Source organism: Carya illinoinensis, chromosome 3, assembly GCF_018687715.1.
Source record: "Carya illinoinensis cultivar Pawnee chromosome 3, C.illinoinensisPawnee_v1, whole genome shotgun sequence".
In the NCBI taxonomy this organism is placed as follows: Eukaryota; Viridiplantae; Streptophyta; class Magnoliopsida; order Fagales; family Juglandaceae; genus Carya; species Carya illinoinensis.
In genome coordinates, this window is record NC_056754.1 from 6,665,436 (window position 1) to 6,686,387 (window position 20,952).

General features: G+C 36.3%; 3 protein-coding genes across 5 annotated transcripts; 1 reads left to right on the forward strand and 2 right to left on the reverse strand.

Moving 5' to 3' along the window:
- The first annotated feature begins 2,427 nt into the window (after window positions 1-2,427).
- Window positions 2,428-9,005, forward strand: LOC122302900 (THO complex subunit 4D-like). Its single transcript, XM_043114364.1, has 7 exons — window positions 2,428-2,677; window positions 3,748-3,985; window positions 4,855-4,998; window positions 5,087-5,155; window positions 6,501-6,688; window positions 7,288-7,338; window positions 8,494-9,005. The coding sequence occupies exons 2-7, from the start codon at window positions 3,791-3,793 to the stop codon at window positions 8,750-8,752; spliced, it is 906 nt and encodes a 301-aa protein (XP_042970298.1). The 5' UTR covers window positions 2,428-2,677; window positions 3,748-3,790; the 3' UTR covers window positions 8,753-9,005.
- Window positions 9,006-9,758: 753 nt separating this feature from the next.
- Window positions 9,759-13,812, reverse strand: LOC122302898. 2 transcript variants are annotated; one of them, XM_043114358.1, is made up of 5 exons: window positions 12,877-13,806; window positions 12,446-12,504; window positions 12,217-12,345; window positions 11,167-11,302; window positions 9,759-10,272 (listed from the first exon to the last, which is right to left on the reverse strand). In XM_043114358.1, exons 1-5 carry the CDS (start codon window positions 13,576-13,578, stop codon window positions 9,934-9,936), a joined length of 1,365 nt encoding a protein of 454 aa, XP_042970292.1. In that variant the 5' UTR covers window positions 13,579-13,806; the 3' UTR covers window positions 9,759-9,933. The 2 variants fall into 2 exon arrangements, with proteins under 2 accessions (XP_042970292.1, XP_042970293.1); XM_043114359.1 differs by having other exon boundaries at window positions 10,133-10,272; window positions 11,163-11,302; window positions 12,877-13,812.
- A 3,410-nt stretch (window positions 13,813-17,222) lies between these two features.
- On the reverse strand, window positions 17,223-19,345 carry LOC122302899 (F-box/kelch-repeat protein At1g57790-like). Of its 2 annotated transcripts, none has more exons than XM_043114361.1 (2): window positions 19,041-19,345; window positions 17,223-18,706 (listed from the first exon to the last, which is right to left on the reverse strand). In XM_043114361.1, the coding sequence occupies exon 2, from the start codon at window positions 18,563-18,565 to the stop codon at window positions 17,501-17,503; it is 1,065 nt and encodes a 354-aa protein (XP_042970295.1). In that variant the 5' UTR covers window positions 18,566-18,706; window positions 19,041-19,345; the 3' UTR covers window positions 17,223-17,500. The 2 variants fall into 2 exon arrangements, with proteins under 2 accessions (XP_042970295.1, XP_042970294.1); XM_043114360.1 differs by having other exon boundaries at window positions 17,223-18,669; window positions 19,041-19,344.
- Window positions 19,346-20,952: the final 1,607 nt, after the last annotated feature.

The window sequence follows — 20,952 nt, forward strand, 5'->3', positions numbered from 1 at the left end:
TATAATGTAGTGCCACGTAAGGGCTACAATTTTAAACCTCAAAGCCGTGCAGTAGGGGATTCACTTTTCTGTCGTGACAGCCCCTCCCCTATTCCCCTCTCTCCCCGTCTCCCTCAAACCAAAACCCCCCTCCTCTCTCTGTCTCTGTATTTGTCCCAGGTCTCTCTCTCTCTCCCCTCCATGAAACTGAAACTGTAATATTGGCAAGAAGACAGTAGATCATCTGAATTAGATTTATTGGTATTTTCTGAGAAGGGATCCAAGTTTTCAGGTGAAGAGAAGATCCTCAGGAGGCTTTATGAATCTAGTTTAGAATTGTTGAGCAAAACGTCCCTTCTGTGAAGAAGAGAAATAGGCTCTACAAGAAGGAAATTGCGCTTGCTTTTCTTCTACTCACTGCATCTATCAGGAGCCTCTTATTGACACATGGAGTTCATTTCTATTTCTTGTTGTTCCAAGGGTTGTCTTTCCTGGTTGTGGGCTTGGATTTAATTGGAGAGCAATTGAGCTGAAATGGGAATATATTGAATATACTAAAATAAAGAGCAAAAATAGAAATTCCCATATATTTATTGTTATAGTTGTTTATTATTCTTAGTATGCTTAAAGACTTCTGCTTTATGGACCTCCGAAAGGAATTTGTTGGCTTTCTTGATGAAAGAAAAGCTATTAGGATGTGAAAGACTAAACTAATAAAGTAATTCTATTAAATTGAGAGCAAATGACGATCTAGAAAATGAGTAAGATAGATTATGAAAGTGAAAGATGCATATCCTAAAAAGGGTAAAATGATCAGGAAAATAGATTCAAATAATTGAGAGATTAGTATGGACTTTTTTTTTGCATGAAAAAAATTTCATTGCACTAAACGCAGGACCATTATCTCGCAAGTTGGTGAAGGGGAGATTGGGAGGGAAGGGGAGATCAGGAGGAAAGGGGAGATCGAGTTTGATAGGTGCTGATTGAGAGCGGGAATGTGAGAGAGAGAGAGAAGAGAGCAATTCGGTTTGATCCTCTACATTGCGTCGAAACCCAGTCCTTGATGAATCCGTTACGTGGCAGCACCCTATTCGTCTTCGACAATAACTCCTCATAGGAGCCACCTGCCCAGAGCATTTCACTATATAAATATATATTACAATTTATTAGACTTGTTTATAAAGTATGTATTAGTAAATTTAAAAACTACATAATTTTAAAATTATAGTCATATTTACAAAATTTAAATTTATAATTTGGATTTAAAAAAATATTTTTGATCACTTTTGAATGTAAAAATAATTTTTAAATATAATAAAATGTAATTAATATTTAAGTGAAAATGAGGTTGGGCGGGGTACCCCGCTTCCAGGATGCGGGGGCAGGGTATGGGTAGCACCTCTAATTCCACTCACCCAGCACAACATGTTTATTCTCGCAGCGATTGCATTATGTTTTCCAAGATAAGACTACTCCAAAGATCAACAGTTTAGCCCAATTGCTTCATTTTCATATCTGCATCAAGGATATTTTATATAATTGCTCAAGATTATAAACTTCTTGTTTGCTCAACCATGCATATGGACTTGCCACTTGGAGTGAAAATTGAGAGAAATGTGATTTTTTAAAGTGTAAACCGAGGGTTTTAATAACTCGGGGTAAGATTTGAAGAAAAAAAGTTATAAATTTTTAGATCCAACTTAGAATTTCTCAAAAAATAAAAATAAAATATTCTTTGTTCTTCCAATCAAATAATAAGCACGGGCTTGCCAAAAAACCAAAGAGTTGTGTTATTTATAATTTCCTAAGAGACATTTGATGAATATTGTTTCATTGAAATATCATGAATAAAATAAAAAATAAAACTAATTTTAATTCTGAATTTTGTCATATTTTATTATTTGATATATTTTTAAGTATATTCACTTATCATCTCATAGATAGAGATTGCTTAAGGGAGGTTTGGAAAGTAATATAAGATGAAAATTTTGTAAATGATAGTAAAATAGTTTGTGAATAGTAATGAGATAGTTTGAGTTAAATATTTTTTTAGATTTTAAAAAAGAAGAGAGAAAAAGTTCAATAAAAAATATTATAAAATTAAAATATTGTAAGAATATAGTTTTATAATATTATTTTTATTTTAAGATTTGAAAAAATTAGAATTATTTTTATTTTTATTTAAAAATTTGAAAAATTTATAATAATTAGCTTAAAAATTTTATATTTAAATTAAATTTAAAAATAAAATAAAATTAAATAAACATTTTATGTCCCACATGAAACCCGCAAATCTATCTTTAAAATTTGTCTACTAGGGTGAAAAATATAGTAAAACTTAGGGGTGAAGATTTCTCTAAAATAAATAAATAAAAAGGAATATTGCCATTGGCCGACCACCACGTGACGACATTTGATAACGGCACTCCAAACCCAACCACACGAGCAAATAAAAAGCTCTTCCCTTGCTTTTCCCCGAAAGAAGCCCTAACCGCTGCCCTCTTCCTTCTGTTTTCCTTCGTGGATCTCTCCACCTTCGCCCCCCTTCATAACCCTACAAATCCCACAGGTGTTTGGCTCTTGGCCCCGATATCTCTTTCTATCTCTCTCTCTCCCTCTGTCTGTTTATCCGAAACCCTAATTGTTCCGTGATCGTTTTCTTCTTATTCGTCCACCTGGTTTTCGTGATAATCTCTAGGTATCTTTCTCCCTATCTTTTTACCTGTTACTGTGAGTTTTTAGGACTATTGATTTGTATTCTGGCTTTGATTTGTCGGATAGAGCGGTGTTCTGTGTTATTGAGCCCTAGATTCAAGTATGAGATCGGAAATTCCATGTCAAGGTGTCCCTGTTCTCTTTCTTTACTGTTGGAACTTTAGAAAAAGCTCCAGATTTAGTTTTTTAATGGAAGATAACTTTTTCCTTGGTGGTTAATGCTTGATCTGATTCTCTTTCTTAAATATGTGTATATTCATTTGCATGAGTACACACACGAATACATACGTCTATGTGTTTGTCGCCTTCTGGTTTCAATATCCGCATTACAAGATAATGATGAAATACCCGAGTTTGATCTTTCAGTGGTTTTTCCTATCCATTTATTTGTTTAACGTTTGCTTTATTGTTGGATACTGATAGAAGAGGGGAAAAAGAAAATAAGGGAAAATTTTCGATCATATTCTTTGTGTTGTTTTGATTTTCTGAACTTTTAGAGTTGGGATCGACTGAGCCAAAGTTATATCTGGATTTTTTATATTCCACTTTCTGTTTGGAACTGACCAGTGAATTGTGGTTGCATCGAAATATTTTGGGCTATGATTATGGTTTGGTTCTAGAATTATTCCTTCACATTATTTGGTTGGCAATAGTAGGAAGTGATTTCTGGCTTGCATTACTGTACATGGGATGGATCCAATGAATGACTTGTTTGACCAATTCTGCTCCGGTCTAACTTCTGTACTTGTCATTAACTTCTCCTTGTAGGTGCCTTTTGTCAAAAGTTTTTACTATTTTATTTTTTCTGATAAGTTTGTGTTTACATGGCACACACTTGTAATAGTAAGTGGTTAACTAAGTTTAACAAATCTAAAATAGCTTTCAGGAGACAAATTAATTGTTAAGAAAATTGGTATGTTGCATAATGATCTTTACAACAAAATCTGACAGGCGTATTGAACTTTAGTCTTCAGCACTCATGTGCCTAATTTTTACGTTAACATTTTATATTGATTCTATTTGTTTCTTCCTTTATTGGTCCTGAAATCGCAGGTTCAAATTTCTCTCTACAAGAATATATAATTCCATATATATTATGGCTACTGCTTTGGATATGTCACTTGATGATCTTATAAAGAACAGAGGTTCCCGTGAGAGAGGTAGAGGACGAGGTAGGGCTCGCCGGGGCCGTGGACCTGGTAGGGCATCTAATATTGGAAGAATGCCTGGTCCAGTTCGTAGAGGTCCTCTCGGAGTGAATGCTCGGCCATCATCTTATACAATTGCCAAGGCAAGCTCAAAACTGTGGATGTCTATACATATGCTTGAGAATCTGACATGCTTAAACAACCCAAATACAAGGGGTTCTCTAGTTCAGAATTAGAGACTCAAAAACAAGAGGATCTATACTGTTATATTTATTCAGGGAGAAGTTCATTATGGCTCAGCCACTAAAGTACTCGCGCTCTGTTGCATCTGAACCATTATCTCTGCAATTTATATGTACTTGTGGGTTGTTGGGTTATGCATTGGGGGCTTTGCTACAGATCACGATGATTATGTGTGGAATCTCTATGATGGTGTCAATAAGTTATGATGGTACGGCCTAGCATTGTATGCAAAGGTGCTTCATTAGGTGACTTTTGAAATGGAGCTCGCACCGGTAGCATAAAATAACTTAACACTTACTGGGATTGAGTTCACTAGAACCATCTATGACTCATATTATATATTTTCAGTCACTTTTGTGTTTGATGAATGGTTCTTTTGACCGGGAATTTGTGATGGACCTCTTGCTATGCGGGGAATGTCTTCAGTGAAAGATTCAGATATATCCTAGTTCATGGATTTTTGCAAAGGAGCTTCCTTCGCTTAACTTCAGAACTGGAGCTCTCAATCTTATCATAGCATCGGTTTACATGCAGTGGGTTAAATCCTTTACTCCCATCTACCATCCACTAGTTTAATTTACTGAATTCTGATTATGGGGTTGTTGAGTATGTTAACTGTAACACAATTCTACTCTATTAGCAGTTTCTTTTATGTTTACTGGGAATTTTCTGATCTATTGAGCTTGAAGAATGGTGAGTCGTATATTCTGGTAATCAGCTGACGTGTCCTTTTTCCCCATCTGGATTCTTTTTGTGTGCTTTCAATCAGTCTATCCGCAGAACCAGGCCTTTTCCATGGCAGCATGATCTCTTTGAAGAGAGCCTTAGAGCTGCAGGAATACCAGGGATAGAAATTGGCACAAAATTGTATGTTTCCAACTTGGATTACGGAGTAACTAATGAAGATATAAGGGTACAGATCAAGCCATACACTTTCATCTTAAGGGATATCTGTAGAGAAATTTTCTTGAAGTTCACTTGAAACTTGATGTGCAACTCAGGAACTGTTCTGCGAGATTGGAGACCTGAAACGATATGCGGTTCATTACGACAAAAGTGGTCGCCCAAGTGTAAGTATTTATGTAAAGTAGATGTCATTTTTTTTTTATGCGCTAAATTTGGAATGTGTATGGGATATCTTTAATATTCAGTGGAACAACAACTTTTTAATATATATAGATGTAGTGGAACAAGAATTTTAGTCCTACTACTTGTCTATTGGCTGAGGAATGTCGTTTTTGCATTTAGGTTTCCTGGATTTTTTTCTGACTGTTAGACTTCAATTCAAAAGTTGGACCCATATTACACGACCAAGTTACCAACTCCTTTGAAATCAATATTTTCTGTAGGTTGGTAGCAAAGATTTTACAATGATAAGACAATCAATATTGTTGATGTTTCTATGACAAGCTTATTTTATCGACAGTTCTAAATTGCATTTTTTAATTGGTCTCCAATTATGATGCGCACTTTAATGCTTTGGTTATCAGCTATTGTACTTGATGGAAGCAATGTTCATGACTTTCTGTCCTTAATCTAGAATGTGTTTAGGTGTTCTTTTGTGTACTTCCTGTGTACATGGGCTAGCCTATTTCATTCGTATGAATAGAACTTATGAAAAAAAAAAGGATTTTTGAGTTTGTGAGTAGGAATGGAAGATGAAGGATTTGCATAAGCAGCTCTATGACAGCTAAATTCATAGCCGTAGACAGTCTTCTCTGATTAAAATATATCTGCAATATCATGCCCAGAGTGCGTATTACAAATATATATATTTTTTACCTGCTATTATCTATTAGTCCAGTCCAGTCCTTGGAATGCTTTATGCTTCCCATCTGATGCTTGCCGGTTTGCAACCCATAGCCTTTTCCATGTTATGAATAAAATATATGAAACAAACTCATAGCTTTTTCAGGCTGCTTAGCTTTACCTTGGCTGTGTTTTGTAATTTTTTCATGGTTCCATTACTAAGTCTTATGAGGTAATAGACTTTAACGGCATGAATGTACTTGATTGCCTTGTATTTTTAGACCCTCATGCATAAGTGTTGCTCTTGTATGTCCCGTGTTCTTGGCTATGCCTAATTTAATAAAATTCTTATTTACTGATATAAAAATAAGTCTTATGAGTCTATGCCGTCCAGTAAAATAATCAGGATGAACCATAAGGCATTCCTCGGTATTTGCTGAAAAGCACACTAGTTTCATTCTGTGCTGCAATAAATGTATACCGTATTGCTAAGTATCATATATATGTTTTTGTGATATTCTCCAGTTATGTGGTTAACTTTGTTTGGTATTTCATCTTCATATTTTGATTGTGCTTATTTGCGATTGTTTATGGTATTTTATCAGACTTTTGTGATCATATATAATTAATTGGATAAATTGTATTTTTTTTTTTGCTTGGTTACAGGGCTCGGCTGAAGTTGTGTATACCAGAAGAAGTGATGCATTTGCAGCTCTTAAGCGGTATAATAATGTTCTCTTGGATGGTAAACCCATGAGGATCGAAATTGTAGGTGCGAATTCAGAAATACCTGTTTCAGCTCGTGTGAATGTGACTGGAGTAAATGGAAGGAGGAAGAGAACAGTTGTTATGACGTATGTTATTTATATGCCCTCTCTCAAACTAACCTCTTTTTCATATGCAAGTATCTTTTGCATTTATTTTTCCCCTTCTCCATCTCAACAGCCTATCATATGATGTCTATCAGTTCTGAATATGTTTGCAGAAGTGACTGAAATTACATTACTAAGTTTCGAATTTGTTTTTTTGTTTTTTTGTTTTGCTTGTTTAAGGGTTTCTGAGTGGTTATCCAAGGATCTAGGATGGTTGTTTCAAATATTTTTCTTTATTGATCTCAAAGTTGGATATTTTCTTCTTATCCCCTGTTAGTGTTAATTGTATTGTGTTATTGGAAATTGAGTAGAATTATCAAACATTCAATGATTTCTTAAAGATATTCTCCGTCCAGATATTGTGGAGCTTGCTGTCTGAATATCATATCACATTTCTGAACTTGTTTATACCGTGTTGCAATTTTTTGTACCATGTATATTTTGCACTCGAGGTGCTATTTTTTATTTTAAGTAGGCCATGATGAATAAAATTTTCCCTGGTTTTTTAGTTGCATCTATCCATTTAGTGATTATGTTCTAACGTGGTTATAAGTACCATACTGATGCTTTGAGTTATGCAGGCCTGGAGGTGGTCCTATTGGAGGCTCTGCTGCTGTTAACCGTGGCTCTGGGTAAATCTTTGTGTGCTGCTACATTTTTCTGTCTTACATACCACTTTTTGGCTGCTAATATAACTGTGTTTCATAATTATCAAGATCATTTAATATATTTTTTTTTTTTTTTGGAGATAGAGATCATTTCATATTCTTTCATCTTATTTGACGATCTAGTTTACTTTTTATATTTCAGACCACTTTGCATACACTATACTTGTATTCATTGCTCGAATTGGAAGGAATTATCATGTGTTAATGTTGTTTCTTGCTTAAGAACTATTTTAGAAATTTGTCTAGCTCAGCCAGGATGTTAGCTAGTTTAAGTTGGATCAGTTGTGGCTAAACTTGAGTTTTGGCCCTAACTCAGATGTCAGCCTACATGACCTTGTGCATATTCGAAGAATATATCATGGGGTGTATGTTGTTTGTGTGTTTGGAACTTCTCTCGACTAAAATGTGTGAAGAAGATTAGCTTAGCTAAGTCGAGTGTGGAATTTCTGAGCTTTGCTTTGTGAAGTTGGGTCAAGTGTGACCTGGGCCTAAGCTTGATGGACTCCAGCCAAGTTATTGTTTTCCACATGTGGCTGAGCTCAAATTGGGTCTTGCACCTGATTGAAGCTTTTTAATGGAGCCAGCTAGGCTTAGGACTGGACTTTATTCAGCAGTGTATTGCGATTGTGATCAAACCTGATTTATGCTAGGTATGGTGGATGCTTGCTGGAATAGCTTTTAAATTTTAGTTTGTGCTTGTGTTTTTTTGGGTATATGTAGCAAAATGTCTGTGAGGAAAAGAATCTGTTCAAGATTAGAATTTTGAATGTCATAAAGAGTCATGATCTCTACTGTTCACCCATCATGTTTTGTCTTTGTGCACGATTGTCCATGCACAAAGCATATTTCATGGTAAGAGTTGTTAATATGGATGATTGGAACTCAGGCATGCTAAGATACTATGTGTGCTGAAGATGGACGTTTGTCATGCATAACAGCATAATGGGTGCGAAGGAATCATTCCAATTGTTGAGCTTCTTTTCTTGGAATAATAGCTGAGATGGGTCTCATTTTGATGTTAGTTAATTTCTTGCTGGCTTCGAGTGTTTGGCAATCGCCATTCAGCATGTAATATATAGATATTTGCAACTATTTACAGGTTTCTGTTTGTTCTTGTAGTCGAAACCGTCGCGGGGGTATGAGTGCTCGTAGCCATGCTCGGGGTCAAGGTCAGGGTCCAGCTCGGGGTCAAGGTCAGGGTCCAGCTCGGGGTCATGTTCAGGGTCCAGCTCGGGCTCGGGGTGGGGGCAGGGGCAGGGGCAGGGGCAGGGGCAGGGGCCGGGGCCGTGGTCGTGAAAATAATCAAGCTGTTGACATGTCTGTTGATGATCTTAACGATGACCTGGATAATTACCATGCTGAAGCCAAGCACACTTGAATCTTCAAGCCGTGAACTGCTCGGGAATTAAACTTATGAGTAGGAAAGTCAATATTAGCTTATGTGAGCTGTATAAATTGGTTTATTTCTTTTGCCAGTTACGTCTGTTTTGTTGCTTAATGCTTGGATTTACATGCCCTGGTGTTAATGAAGGTGTATGACGATTCTCATTAGTTAGTTTAATTTTTATGCTTCCTCTCGTTATTAGTTACTTATAAATTTTCAAGTTTTGGGAAATGAATGGATTTGAGTATATTATTGACCGTTCCTAATGTTAGTGAGGTAGTTCTGTATGCTGTTACTGGGAAAAACTGAACAAGAATTGAAAGGGATTATGGTATATACTCGGGCGGATCTAGCATTTGCTAAATCTATTATCTGGGAATAGGAATGAAAAAATAATAAGTTACGTAAAAAAGGAGTAAATAGCGGTGAGGTATTATAAGGTGATGTAAAATCACCTCACTAACAAAACCTAATTTTAAGAGAAAATCTACTCATTCTCTTTTTTTATTGACTTTTCATCATCATTACATGATTCGTTATTAAATAATAAATTTACAAGTGGAACATGTTAAATAGTAAATTTTCAAGTGGAACATGATAAATAGACTTTAATGTTGGGGTCTTTCAGGAATATTTATCAATGCTCGTTTGGATTGGCATGTCGGAGATTGCCAAGGTAGAAAAAAGACATGTAGGTTAGTATTTGAATTTATGAGTAAAAAAGAAATAAAACATTTCAGAATCAAAACCTCCTTACATACCAATTTAATAAAACCATATACAATAATATTAAAGCAATTCGCGAGAATTCCAAAGTTGCTAATTTATTTTTCCCTTGTGGCTGGTGAAACCGGGATTATAAGCAAGAAAAATTTAGTTGCAAGTATAACTGTACATTAATCTATACATTAATTTAATATGATTGATCAAAAAGTAAATTTTATTAAAAATAATATTAATTTAAATTTTAAGTATGAAAGAATCAATATTGATACGTAGATTAGTACGAGACTGTGTTTGTATGTAGTAAAACTTTTGTAAAAATCATCGCGAGAATTCTTTTCTACAATAGAGATGTACAAATGTGTCCGAGAACCCAAAACCAAACAAATACGGACACCTAATCTCTAACTTACAACAAAGACGAAAAATGAGCGGAGAAAAAATAATTGCTGTTATTGTGGCGTATGTGCTTCTCTTTTTGGACGTGGATGCAGTTCTCCCGATTCATTCTTCTTAAAAAGCTTTTCAACCACTTCATTCCATTGGGCCCCTTCACCAGTGGACTTTGACTCGGTTTTTAAGGCGTCTTCATTCTGACTCACCGATGACTCTGCTTCGTTGTTCTGAGATAGTACCTCCTCCACCTCAGGGGCAGTCACGGCGTGAGGCACATTCAAACTGACAGCTCTTTCCAGCGCATCTCTGTGTTCTTTTTCAATGGTCTGCAACCTCTCGAGTTTCTGTATTTTTGGAGCAGTTGTTACCGTCTGGGGAATGCTTTCCTTCATTCTCTATAGGAAGAATGCTAATTAGTAACTTGTTCAAAAGACAACTGAAACGCTAGTAGTCTAATAGTTAGTTTGACATTCGCGAGTAAAAGAGCAATAGAGGTAATAGCTTATCATCTCGGAGATACGTAACAGGTCCTGCATAGTTTTATTAAGACTAAACTGTTAATGGCTGTTTATTGGATGCACAAGACAGCCATCAACAGCATGGTCAACTAATTCTATCTGATGCAAATTCCTTGGCAACTTATATGATCAATGGTAATGCAGAACATATAAGGAAAACTCAATTAAGCTTGAGTACATTCTGGATGAAGATTTCAAGACTTCTTTTTCTTGTCCCTAAAAAAAGTGGTAGAAGGATATTTTGGTGCCACACATGACAAGGACACAAATCTGTAAGACGTCTCTCAGACGTGCTAATCATTGACACAGCTCAAGTTTATCAACCATCTTCATGCTAATAAACTAACGTCTGATCATTAACTAGGAAAAAATTAATGGATCCATATCAACGAAATGAATTTGAATCGATCCATAGATAAATAACAATAAGATCCTTCCTGGATTTGATTCTGCACTAGGAAATTTCCTGGATGACATTATGCACAGTTTTGATTGTGTACCAAAGGTTCCCCAGGGATGGGTTCGAAGAGTCTTGCCTTGGTGAGGTTACACATCATCCAAGGAAAAAAAAAAAACTCTCGAACTGCTTCCCAAACTTTGGTATATTGTATTGTTTTTGTTGCTTTCTTTTACGCTGCTGCTTATCAAAATTTCATGATCATGAAGGAATAGGGAACATGAATTTCAATAGTTTTTAAATAAAGCATTTAGCACGAATGACAAAAATATGAGCAAAGAGTAAGAGAATGTCAATAGCTGTTTCTTACATACTTGTAGAGCCTTTTCTGCTTCTCTTTCTATCCAAACAATTGCATGATCAGACGTTGCATTACAGGACAAGACAATATGTTCAAATCTCCCTTCAACAGGAATGGCTGTTCTGACCTCTGGAGGAAACCTCCCGCATCTGCAATATACCAAGTGATCGGGAACTCAAAACAAGAGCAACAATATTGCCCGAAATATGGTGTACAGTCCCCAAAGAGGAGAAGAGTTGACAATGGTTAATACATATATTTGGAAAACATAAATTTGTGAAAATTAACTGAGCTCTAGACAGAATAATAGGAGGCCTTCCTCACACAACTTTTTCAAGGTTTACAAACTAGCAGGGTAAGCTCACTTTTAAAATTGGACTTGCATCAGACTACACAGTAAATTTCGTAGCTCAGATGATTTACTTCTTTCATCAGACGCCAACCACATATAACCATACATATCATTTATAAAAAACAAAACATATAACCATACATATCGATAGCATATTGTAAAACGTGCTCTAGATGTGGAGGTTTTGATGTTGGCAGGGGAGGGGAGAGGAGGGGGGGAGGGGGGGGATACATAGGTTTAAAGTGGCATTAGAACAATATGCATTGATACCTGAAACAATAGTCCAAGAGTTAAAGCTGCCAACCACCTTCCCCATTTTCTTGTAAGAGGGGAAATCTCACCTTAAGGGACAAAATTCAGATATCACAGAAATGTTAGGACTGGCTTCCATCCTACTATGACATGAGTTGATTTGATTATGTGAAGATGAGATTTTCATTTGCATAGAAATCATGATCTTAAATGAAAATTATGAAAAATTTCGTAAGTATGAATTTATTGATTGCTGTCATGGGTAAAGATGCATGCAAGACAGGTTGAGCGCATTTGCCAAGAACATTGTTCAATCATAACCCTTATGACTACCATTACTCTCCTCAGCTGATTCTATGTTACACAAAAATCATCGCTTTGCCAAAAAAGGCGAAAATATCTACAATCCCTAATGAAAACATAAGATTAATACTCCACTGTAGTTGAAGCCAATGGTACCTGCAAAATTTTCTCTCTACGATATGGTACATTCTTCCAGGTGCATAAAGTCTTCTTGGATCCTCAAGCTTTCTACCTTCTGGGATGAAGGTATCCCTCAAGCAAACGAAAAATAACAAGCAGGGCAAGCTGTCGAAAGCATCAAGGCCTGAATTAAGAGATTATCACTCCACTAATTTGACTACTCAGAATGGTTTATCTTTCGAAATATTGGGAGACGAATACTAACCAGAAGATAGATTTGAATATATCTTCCAAGGGGGTGGCTGTTCTTGGTAAGAAATCATCCTGGACAAGAATAATTTAAAGAGGTGGCACTCTCAGTCCAGTTGAATATGGCGACCTAAACTAAACCAAGTTATAGAGAAGCAGGCAGCTTCAGGAGCAATAATTAAAGAGATTTATAAAATTTCTCAAACCAATTGTAATCAGAAGTTTTCAGAACCGAAATTAGCAGGAGATGCCAGTCATATACCCAAACTTTTGCATATTGAAGAGACGTGTTTCCTAACTGTTGGTTCCATTAATGATGGGAGTTTTATTGAAAAAGCATAAAAGGTTAACGCGCCAACAACATACAGATAGAAACAGAGCATTACAATATTACAGACAAATATAGAAGCAATTTAACGAAAAAAAAAGGCATCGAAAATACTTGACCTGCAAGACGATGGAGTATATCACATCCGCATACTTGACAGCCAGATTGAGCGACATACACCTGGCGGGTGCAACCGCGTAGCAGCGGATCTTATTCCTCGCGATGCCGGCGAATGCCCGGTCCCGGTGGTTCACCACGATCACGGTCAAAAGAGAGGCCACTCCAGAGCCGAGCGAATGTCCGGTGAATATCATATCGTAGTCGCAGCCATTCTCTACCCAGAGCCGGCTGAGGGTGTCGGACTCGTGGTTGAGAATCCAGATCGCCGAATTCAAGAGGCCGTGGTGGACGTAGCCGCCGTCGAACATCTGCATACCCAACTGGTTGTCCAAAAGAAGTTTGTAGTCGCTCTCTTTGGAGAGATTAAGGCCGCGGATGGCGAGGACGATCTCGCGGCGTTCGCGGTCGCAGTAAATGAGGTAAGGTGGCGCATGACCATGGGTTTGCTCGTAGGTGACGCGCTTGACGACCCAGTCAGGGTTGAGTCCGTAGCCGCCGGAGGGGGGGAACTGGGGGTTGCGGAGGTCAGGTTCGTAGACGGCGAGGATGAGGCGGCAGATGCGGGGCACAGGCTCGAACTCCTCAGGTGTAGCCAAAGTCCAGGTGGCGCTATCGTCGGAACCGACGTAGGTGCAGCGCTTGCAGGCCCAACGGGTGCAGCCGATTAAAAGCACGCATTCGAGACCGCATGAGAAGGACATATCTTTCTGGATTGTTCGGTTCAAATCAGAAGACTATGGGAGAAGAAGACGAAGGAAGGAAGGAAGGAAGGAAGGAAAGATGGGAATTGTAGGAATCGTATGTGTGTATATGTATATATCTAGACAGGCTGGATTGTATGCATGTAATATAGATGTGGTGCTGGTGGGCGTTGATGTGACTGACACTCAAGTAAGTAAAGTGCCTTCTTCTTCTTCTAATTGAGGAGAGGCATGAAGTATGAACCCCCGTTTCTCTGTTATTTGTTTTCTTTTTAATATTTATTATTTACGTACTTTATTGAAAAGAAGATAAGAGTTGCAAATTGCAACTCTTCTACTATCTATTTTTTTTTTTTTTATATTTAATTTTTTTAATTTTTAATTTTATTTAATGATTAAAAGAAATGATTATTAATAAAATTATATACTTTTTTAATTTTTTCTTAATGATTAAGGATGTTAAATAAATATTTAAAGAAAATAATAAAAGAATAAAAAACTAATCAATTCTCATGCCTTGCCTGCGCTGCGTGTTGTTTATATCTTCTGACAACTATTAATTAACAGTATCTAAAGTAAATTAAGAAATGCCAAGGCAACTTTGACAAGGAATGTGGCACTTGCCCTCAAGCATAAAACGTGAAAGAGAGGCTTTTCACTAGTGTCTCCCAATACAAATGCCAACCCACGTTACTACTTTGCCCTGGAAATCTCTCTTCTCTTTCAGGCGTTACGTAACACGGTGTTACCTCCTCTTTCGAAAGAAAGAAGCGAATAAAGTTAGCCAGAACATTCAATTCCCCATAGAATTTTAAAAGTGGAAATTTTGTCAAACCGCGTATATAGCGCGGACAAGTCAGGTTTCATTGGCGATAGATAGGAAGAAAGATGAAAAAGTACGTGACCGATGTTAATTCTAGAAATTCTGTACGTATTTAGGGTATTAAACAAAAGAAATCAATCAATCCCAACACATGGAATATTGCTTATTTTCTAGAAAAGACCACAAAGAATAGCCAGCTACCTAGAGTTGCTCTGTGGCTTGATGTTTCCGTCTCTCTTGCTGCTCCTCGTTGATATAAAGAAAAGGCACTTCTGAAAATACCCTATTTTAATTCCAACCGTCCGGTACCTGAGTTTGTTCTTTCCTGTTAACGTTTTGGAGTGGATCAAAATTATAAATAATCTACAACTTGACAGGTCTGGTTTCGTACATAAAATGATTCCATCTTCCGATTGATATTATAAGTTTATTTTGTCCGATTTTACCATAGTCAACGACTGATCAGAATATTGTCGTTCCAAGCTCATGTGTAACATCTGTTGTTATTGCATTGCTAGGGATATACAAGGATTATATATATTTGTACAACAAGAACCCAACTCGGTGTTCTTCAAAAAATAGAGAAATTAGAACCCAAGTCATAGATGATACGGATCGATCCTCGATGTAATCTTGTCGTGCCTAAGATATTACCATTGTTGCAGTTGCTAGAGTTAAAAGGAGCATTAGGATCAAACCTATTCTTCTTGTGCCCAAGATTTTACCATTTTTAGAGCAACAGGAGCACAAAGGGGCATTATAAAAAAGTTACCTGGTATATCAGACTTTGAAGTTTTGATAGCTAGGACTTGTACAGCTTAACTGGCAATAGTTTCTTTATCTTCATATATAAAATTATATCTTTTGAAGATTAATTTTGAATATGAAGAAAAATTCCTACATTGGATTATGTATTTTTTGACCAAATAATAAAAAAATATTATTATTATTTTTTTCCTTAAAATTCCTAAGCTGAGGGTGGTACGTTCCTCATTTATTCTCTTTTTCCATGTTTTTATTTTTCTTGTGTTATTTATGCCTATACGTGAGTTTTCCTTCCACAAGCTGTTGTCCCCAACATTAACGTTATTACAATCATTTACCCAGAAAAAAAATCTCCAGAAATGTGGATTTCCCAAAAATCCCCAAAAAAATCACATAAAAAAAAAAAACCTTAAAAAATTCTAATTAGGCCAAATAACACACGAAAAAATTCTGCAACCAAATTCACAAATGGGTTACACGAAATCACCTTTTGGGCAAGAGACGAGGCCGCCGTTGATGAAGAAACCACTAGAAAATTGTGGGCGTCCAAGAGAGAAAACAGAGCAACAAGAGAGAGGGGTGAAAATTGTGAAATGAGTGTCGAAGAGAAGAAGAGAGAGCTGTTCAGATGGAGAGAGAAGAAGAGAACAAGAGAGCGGTTCGGGGATAGAGAGCGTTCAGCAATGGAGAGAGAAGAGAAAAGAGAAGAAGAGAGAGCGTTCCTGGATGGAGGCGTTTGGGGATGGAGAAAGAAGAGGAGAAGAGAGAGGGAGAAGAGAAAAAAGAAAAGAGAGAAAAAGAGAGAAAAGAGAAAGCCGTTCGGGATGGAGAGAGGAAAAATAATAAAAATATTATTTGAAGAATGAAAATGTGTTCTTTATGTTTGAATAAAGACTGTAACTAGTTATTTATAATTTTAGAGATGAATAACCAATGTGGATGATTTTAAGGACATATTTTTCATATTTAAAAATAAAAATGAAGATGAAGAACCCATTGCCAATGCTCTAACATGGTGTTGAGGTTATCGCCTAAGTTAGTCATATCTGTGCCAGGTGACACCCAATTTTTAGCCATTGGCCATTTGTGAATGACAACTGATAACAGACGGGCATTTTGTCCCAAGTGAATGGCCTGAACACATTACAAACAATAATTGATTTGATCTTGTGACAAGGAACTAATGCTAAAGATCTCTTAAAAAGTTTATAGCATGGGTTAGGAGTTGTGTGTAATGTGTTTTATCTTCTAAAATTTGTAGTATAAGCATGCTCCATATTGATCATCACAACTTGGTGGAAGTGTGGAACAAAAGAAGCATCCAGTAGGCCAGTATACCAAGATGAGCTAAAAAAAAGAAGGTTAACTCCAACAGCAGTATGTTGCTTTCCAAGCAATCAGTACTAGACAACTAGGAAACACATTCTCAAAATATATTTGATAGAAGAACAATGAAAACGATCATGACAGACCGATTACAAACCCCACAGGATAGTATGTATAAACTCTTCATCTACGAATCTTAAATTTATAGTTCTCTATTCCAAAAGTGTAATGCAAGCAAATAACTTAATGTACCAACAATTTGACCCACAGATAAAGAACCATCGTGTATTCTTTTCTACTCATTATATTTAACTGTCCATTGTAACTTATTCTATTTCTGGGTTAGAACCAGTAATCTTTCGGCTAATCCAGTTGTAGAGAAACATCCCGGCCTCAGTGCCTCACGACCCCATGAACCCGCTCTAACATTCAAGGTTTCTAAAATTAAAACATATAAAAGATCCTTAAAACGAGTCTACTGTTTCATGTAAATAATAATTTAACATTTATGCACATTTTTTCCAATTAGACAACAACCATGTTTGATCAGATTAGTAGAAAATTCTAAAAGAACGGGTATCAGAAAAATATCACTGTCAGCATTATTCAGTACCAGAGATAATGTTAAAAGGAAATATCTTTCCTTTCAGCGGGGACCAGCGTTTTATCATCACATGGACATGGCATCTTCAGAAGAGGAAAATACAAAACCATAAACATGCATATGATGTAACTTCAAAAGATGAAAAAATAAATTATAAACATCTAAGGACTAGTAAATATTCTAGCAAGGTCATATCATTACAATGATGCAGTTAAATTTCCCAACTTTGTACTAATCAAAAAACAAAACTGCTTTGTAATTCAGGCACTTGTTACTGGAGGCAAGAGCAATAAATCCTATAACTTCATAGCACCAAAACTCAAACAAGTGCCCAAAGCGCATTATTCAAATACTAAACAGCGGAATATTTCATAGCGCAAGCGCAGAAAGACAGCTAAATGGCTCTAGACCTGCTCAGGAGGCTGAATCCAAATTCTCTGAGTCCCCAGTCGAGGTGGAGTAGACTCACATCGATAACTCTGTTTAGTCTCCATTGAATAATAGGAACTGACATAATCAGAATGATAATAAATCTTATCAGCAAAACTGGAAGTTTCTCCTTCTGCTGAAACCAAGAATGAGGTACAGCCGAGAAATAAAGCTCGACATCCCAATGTATGTGTCTTCACCCAAAGCTGGGATAACCAGTTGAATTTAAAAACTTCAAAGCAGTTAGAAGGACACACCAACCAGAGCTGCCCATGAGACTCCATCATATGAGCCCTAGACCAAAATGAGGCCTCGGGAATTGATAATATATTCAGAAAACTCCATTCACGGCTTGCAAGATCAAAGCCCCCCAACACTCCTCCACTAAAGACACAATAAAAAGTTCCATTACAGTAAACCACGTCCTCAACTGCCTTCCTAATACCATCTAACTCAAATGTTGTCCATTTATGGTCGCTAGGCTGACAGACGTGTATGTAGATTTTTAGACTGTCTTTGGAACTTTGTATTGCAAAGCAAAAACAATCGGGAGAAGATGGAACAGAGGAGAATGTAGTTCGATTGAAGCTCAAGTTAAGATCGGGTAGTTTGATTATACTGTTGGTATAAGGATTGTAGAAGAACGACAAGTTAGATTTCTGTAGAAGCAACCAGCCATGTTTTGAGGCACATATGGCCGCACCATATAAATCCCTAAACCCTTCTCTCTCAAATTTGTTACGGGTAACATGATTCCATTTGGCAGTTAGGAGGGAGAAGCTGCATAAACTGTAGACATTTTCGTCATTTTCGTCCACATCCCAACGGTGTCCCATCATCCATGGTGCATTGACAAGTGGAAGCCCCTGAATTTCTCGCCAATTCTTACAGGCAGCACGAAATGACACATGGTCAACAATATCAAGTTTTCTGGCAATTATATCTAAAATATCAATGGGAAGATCAGACCATGGCCTACACTCTATTCCATTGTCCTCAAAACCATTTTTGTGCCTCTGTCCATCGGTTATCATTGCCATATCTGTTGAATTATCCTTCAAAAGACTCGCTCAATCCAATTAGCCCGATTAATCAATACCCAAAATATTACAACGCACCTTCCCCCTCAATCAAATTCAAGTTCCTGTACGTGAATCAAAGTGCAGTGTAAGGAATAAAAACTGCAAAAGACAACAAAAGAAAAAAAATTAACAAATTATCATAACAGCTACGGTTACAATTAGCACTGCACACTACCACACCATTGCTATTGCTATTGCTTTGAACCAAATGGAAATTAAAAATCCAAAACTATCACGTCATCTTATATAGAAAACCCCAGTTAGGATGGCAAAGACTATTACCGCCCCAAAAACCAAGAGAACCCTTATTTACTGCTAAAATCGAGTAACAGAAGCTGTGCCTATTATCAAAAGCAACGAGGATTACACACACAGATCACTACATAACAATTATGGACACAAAATCGTAGAGAAATCGAATCAGAATACTAACCAGTTATCGAAAAGAACGTTAATCTCACCACCAGAGTTTGCGAATGCAGAAAACTCGCGGACCGTCGAGGAGAGGGTTTTTCTTATAAATCTCTGACAGATAACTAAACTTAGGCCCTAAGTCTCGCCCTCTCTCTCTCTCTCAACTAATCACTCGTCACTCTGCAGGCACTAGTTGCAAGGAATAAGGATTAAGCACTGCTAATTTGACGGCACACTCTTGATCTGCACCATCATTCGCGTAGTTGTTATGAAAAATCAAAGGTAAGAATAAAAGCCTGTCAGACGAGTCATGTGAGAATAGTGTACCCAAACCCGGCTTGGAAAAGTTAAAAGTCCTCGTCTCCTCTCTACTTTTTTTTTTAAGTTTTTTTGGGTAATTTTATTCTACGTGTAAATTGTCACACGCGCACACGGAAAGCTAATCTTAACAAATATTTTAGAAAGATAAAAAGAGAATTATAAATATTTTAGAAAATATAATATATTTTTACCCTTCAAATTAATTACTCTTTTTGGCATAAAATAATCTAAATATCAAAATTTTCATTTTAGTATCAAACTAGTATTTTCTTTATAATTTATACCCACTTTGAGATTTTTCTTTATAATTTATACCTATTTAGAGTTGATAATCAAAATTGTATCACATTATTTTTATTTAATTTTTTATTAATTTAAGGATCATATTTATTTATTTATATTCCCATTGTGGAGACATGACAAATTGAATAGTTCATAATTTATTTTCCAGCCTATCACTAAAATCCTCAACATTATATTCAAATAGAGAAATGATATTTATAGTTATAGTGTCCACAAGCGTCATATACTTCTTTTAAAAAAATAAATAAATATAAAATTCACTTAAAAAAATTAATTTCTCAATGATGAATCTTACTCTTTTTTTTAAAAAAAAATTATAACACATGACTATATCTAACATTAGTTTTCAAATATAATAAGATTTTTAGAAATATTATATTAAAGAAAAATACTTTAATTATAAATAAATTTTACAAAAATAAGTTTACAAATTGAATTGATTTAACGTAATACATTGGATTATAAATTATCTTTATTACAAAAAAATTATAGTTAAAATGCATTATTTATCCATGATGCTGTAAATTTTGTTTTATGTATGGAGCGCCACAGCATCTTCCTGACTTGCTTTTAATGCATCATTTGGTTATAAAAATAGAAAAAGAAAAAGAAAATAGAGGATGAACTGAACATGCACGTGCTTCTGTTTTGCCTGTTGAGGAGCTTGAAGTCATTGATCGCAGCACAGTAGCAGTAAAGATCATTGCCATTTTCACGCCAATGGCAAAACCTAACAAAGCTAGGAATTGGTTTATTTAAAAACCTCATCTCTGCCCTCCAACTGAAACAAACTATCAACCAGGGCTGAATCCTCAAATAAGGAAGGAAGAAGGAGAATTTTGAAAAGAAGGACATTAATGCTTTATGAAAGCAATCTGTACGAGGCCTCACTTTCTGAGAATCGGAAGAATCAACTGATACAGGTAGGTGATTTGGTATATAATCAAAGGAAGAGCAGAGGAAGCGTAACAGAAATAGAATTAAGTAGAAAAACCTATTTTCATTCCTAAGCCACTTTCCTCCCATTTTCTCCTAGACCCAACCACTGCCCTTGTTCCAAGATCTCACTTCATTCACGAATCTGCCTCCTTTGTTTCAGAGCGCGCTTAAAAAGCTCCTGCTTTTGGTCTCCCTTCACTAGCTCTGCTTTATTGCCTCTTGTCTTAGGCTAGCTATTAGCCAAAGGTTACCGGCACCTAACAAAGCTAACCATGCTGACTTAACGAGGTGAGTTGGCCAACGCCTAGAAAGAGAGACCACTTAAATCCTGAAATTTCCAAGAAGCTGCACTGAACAAAATGGAAAAT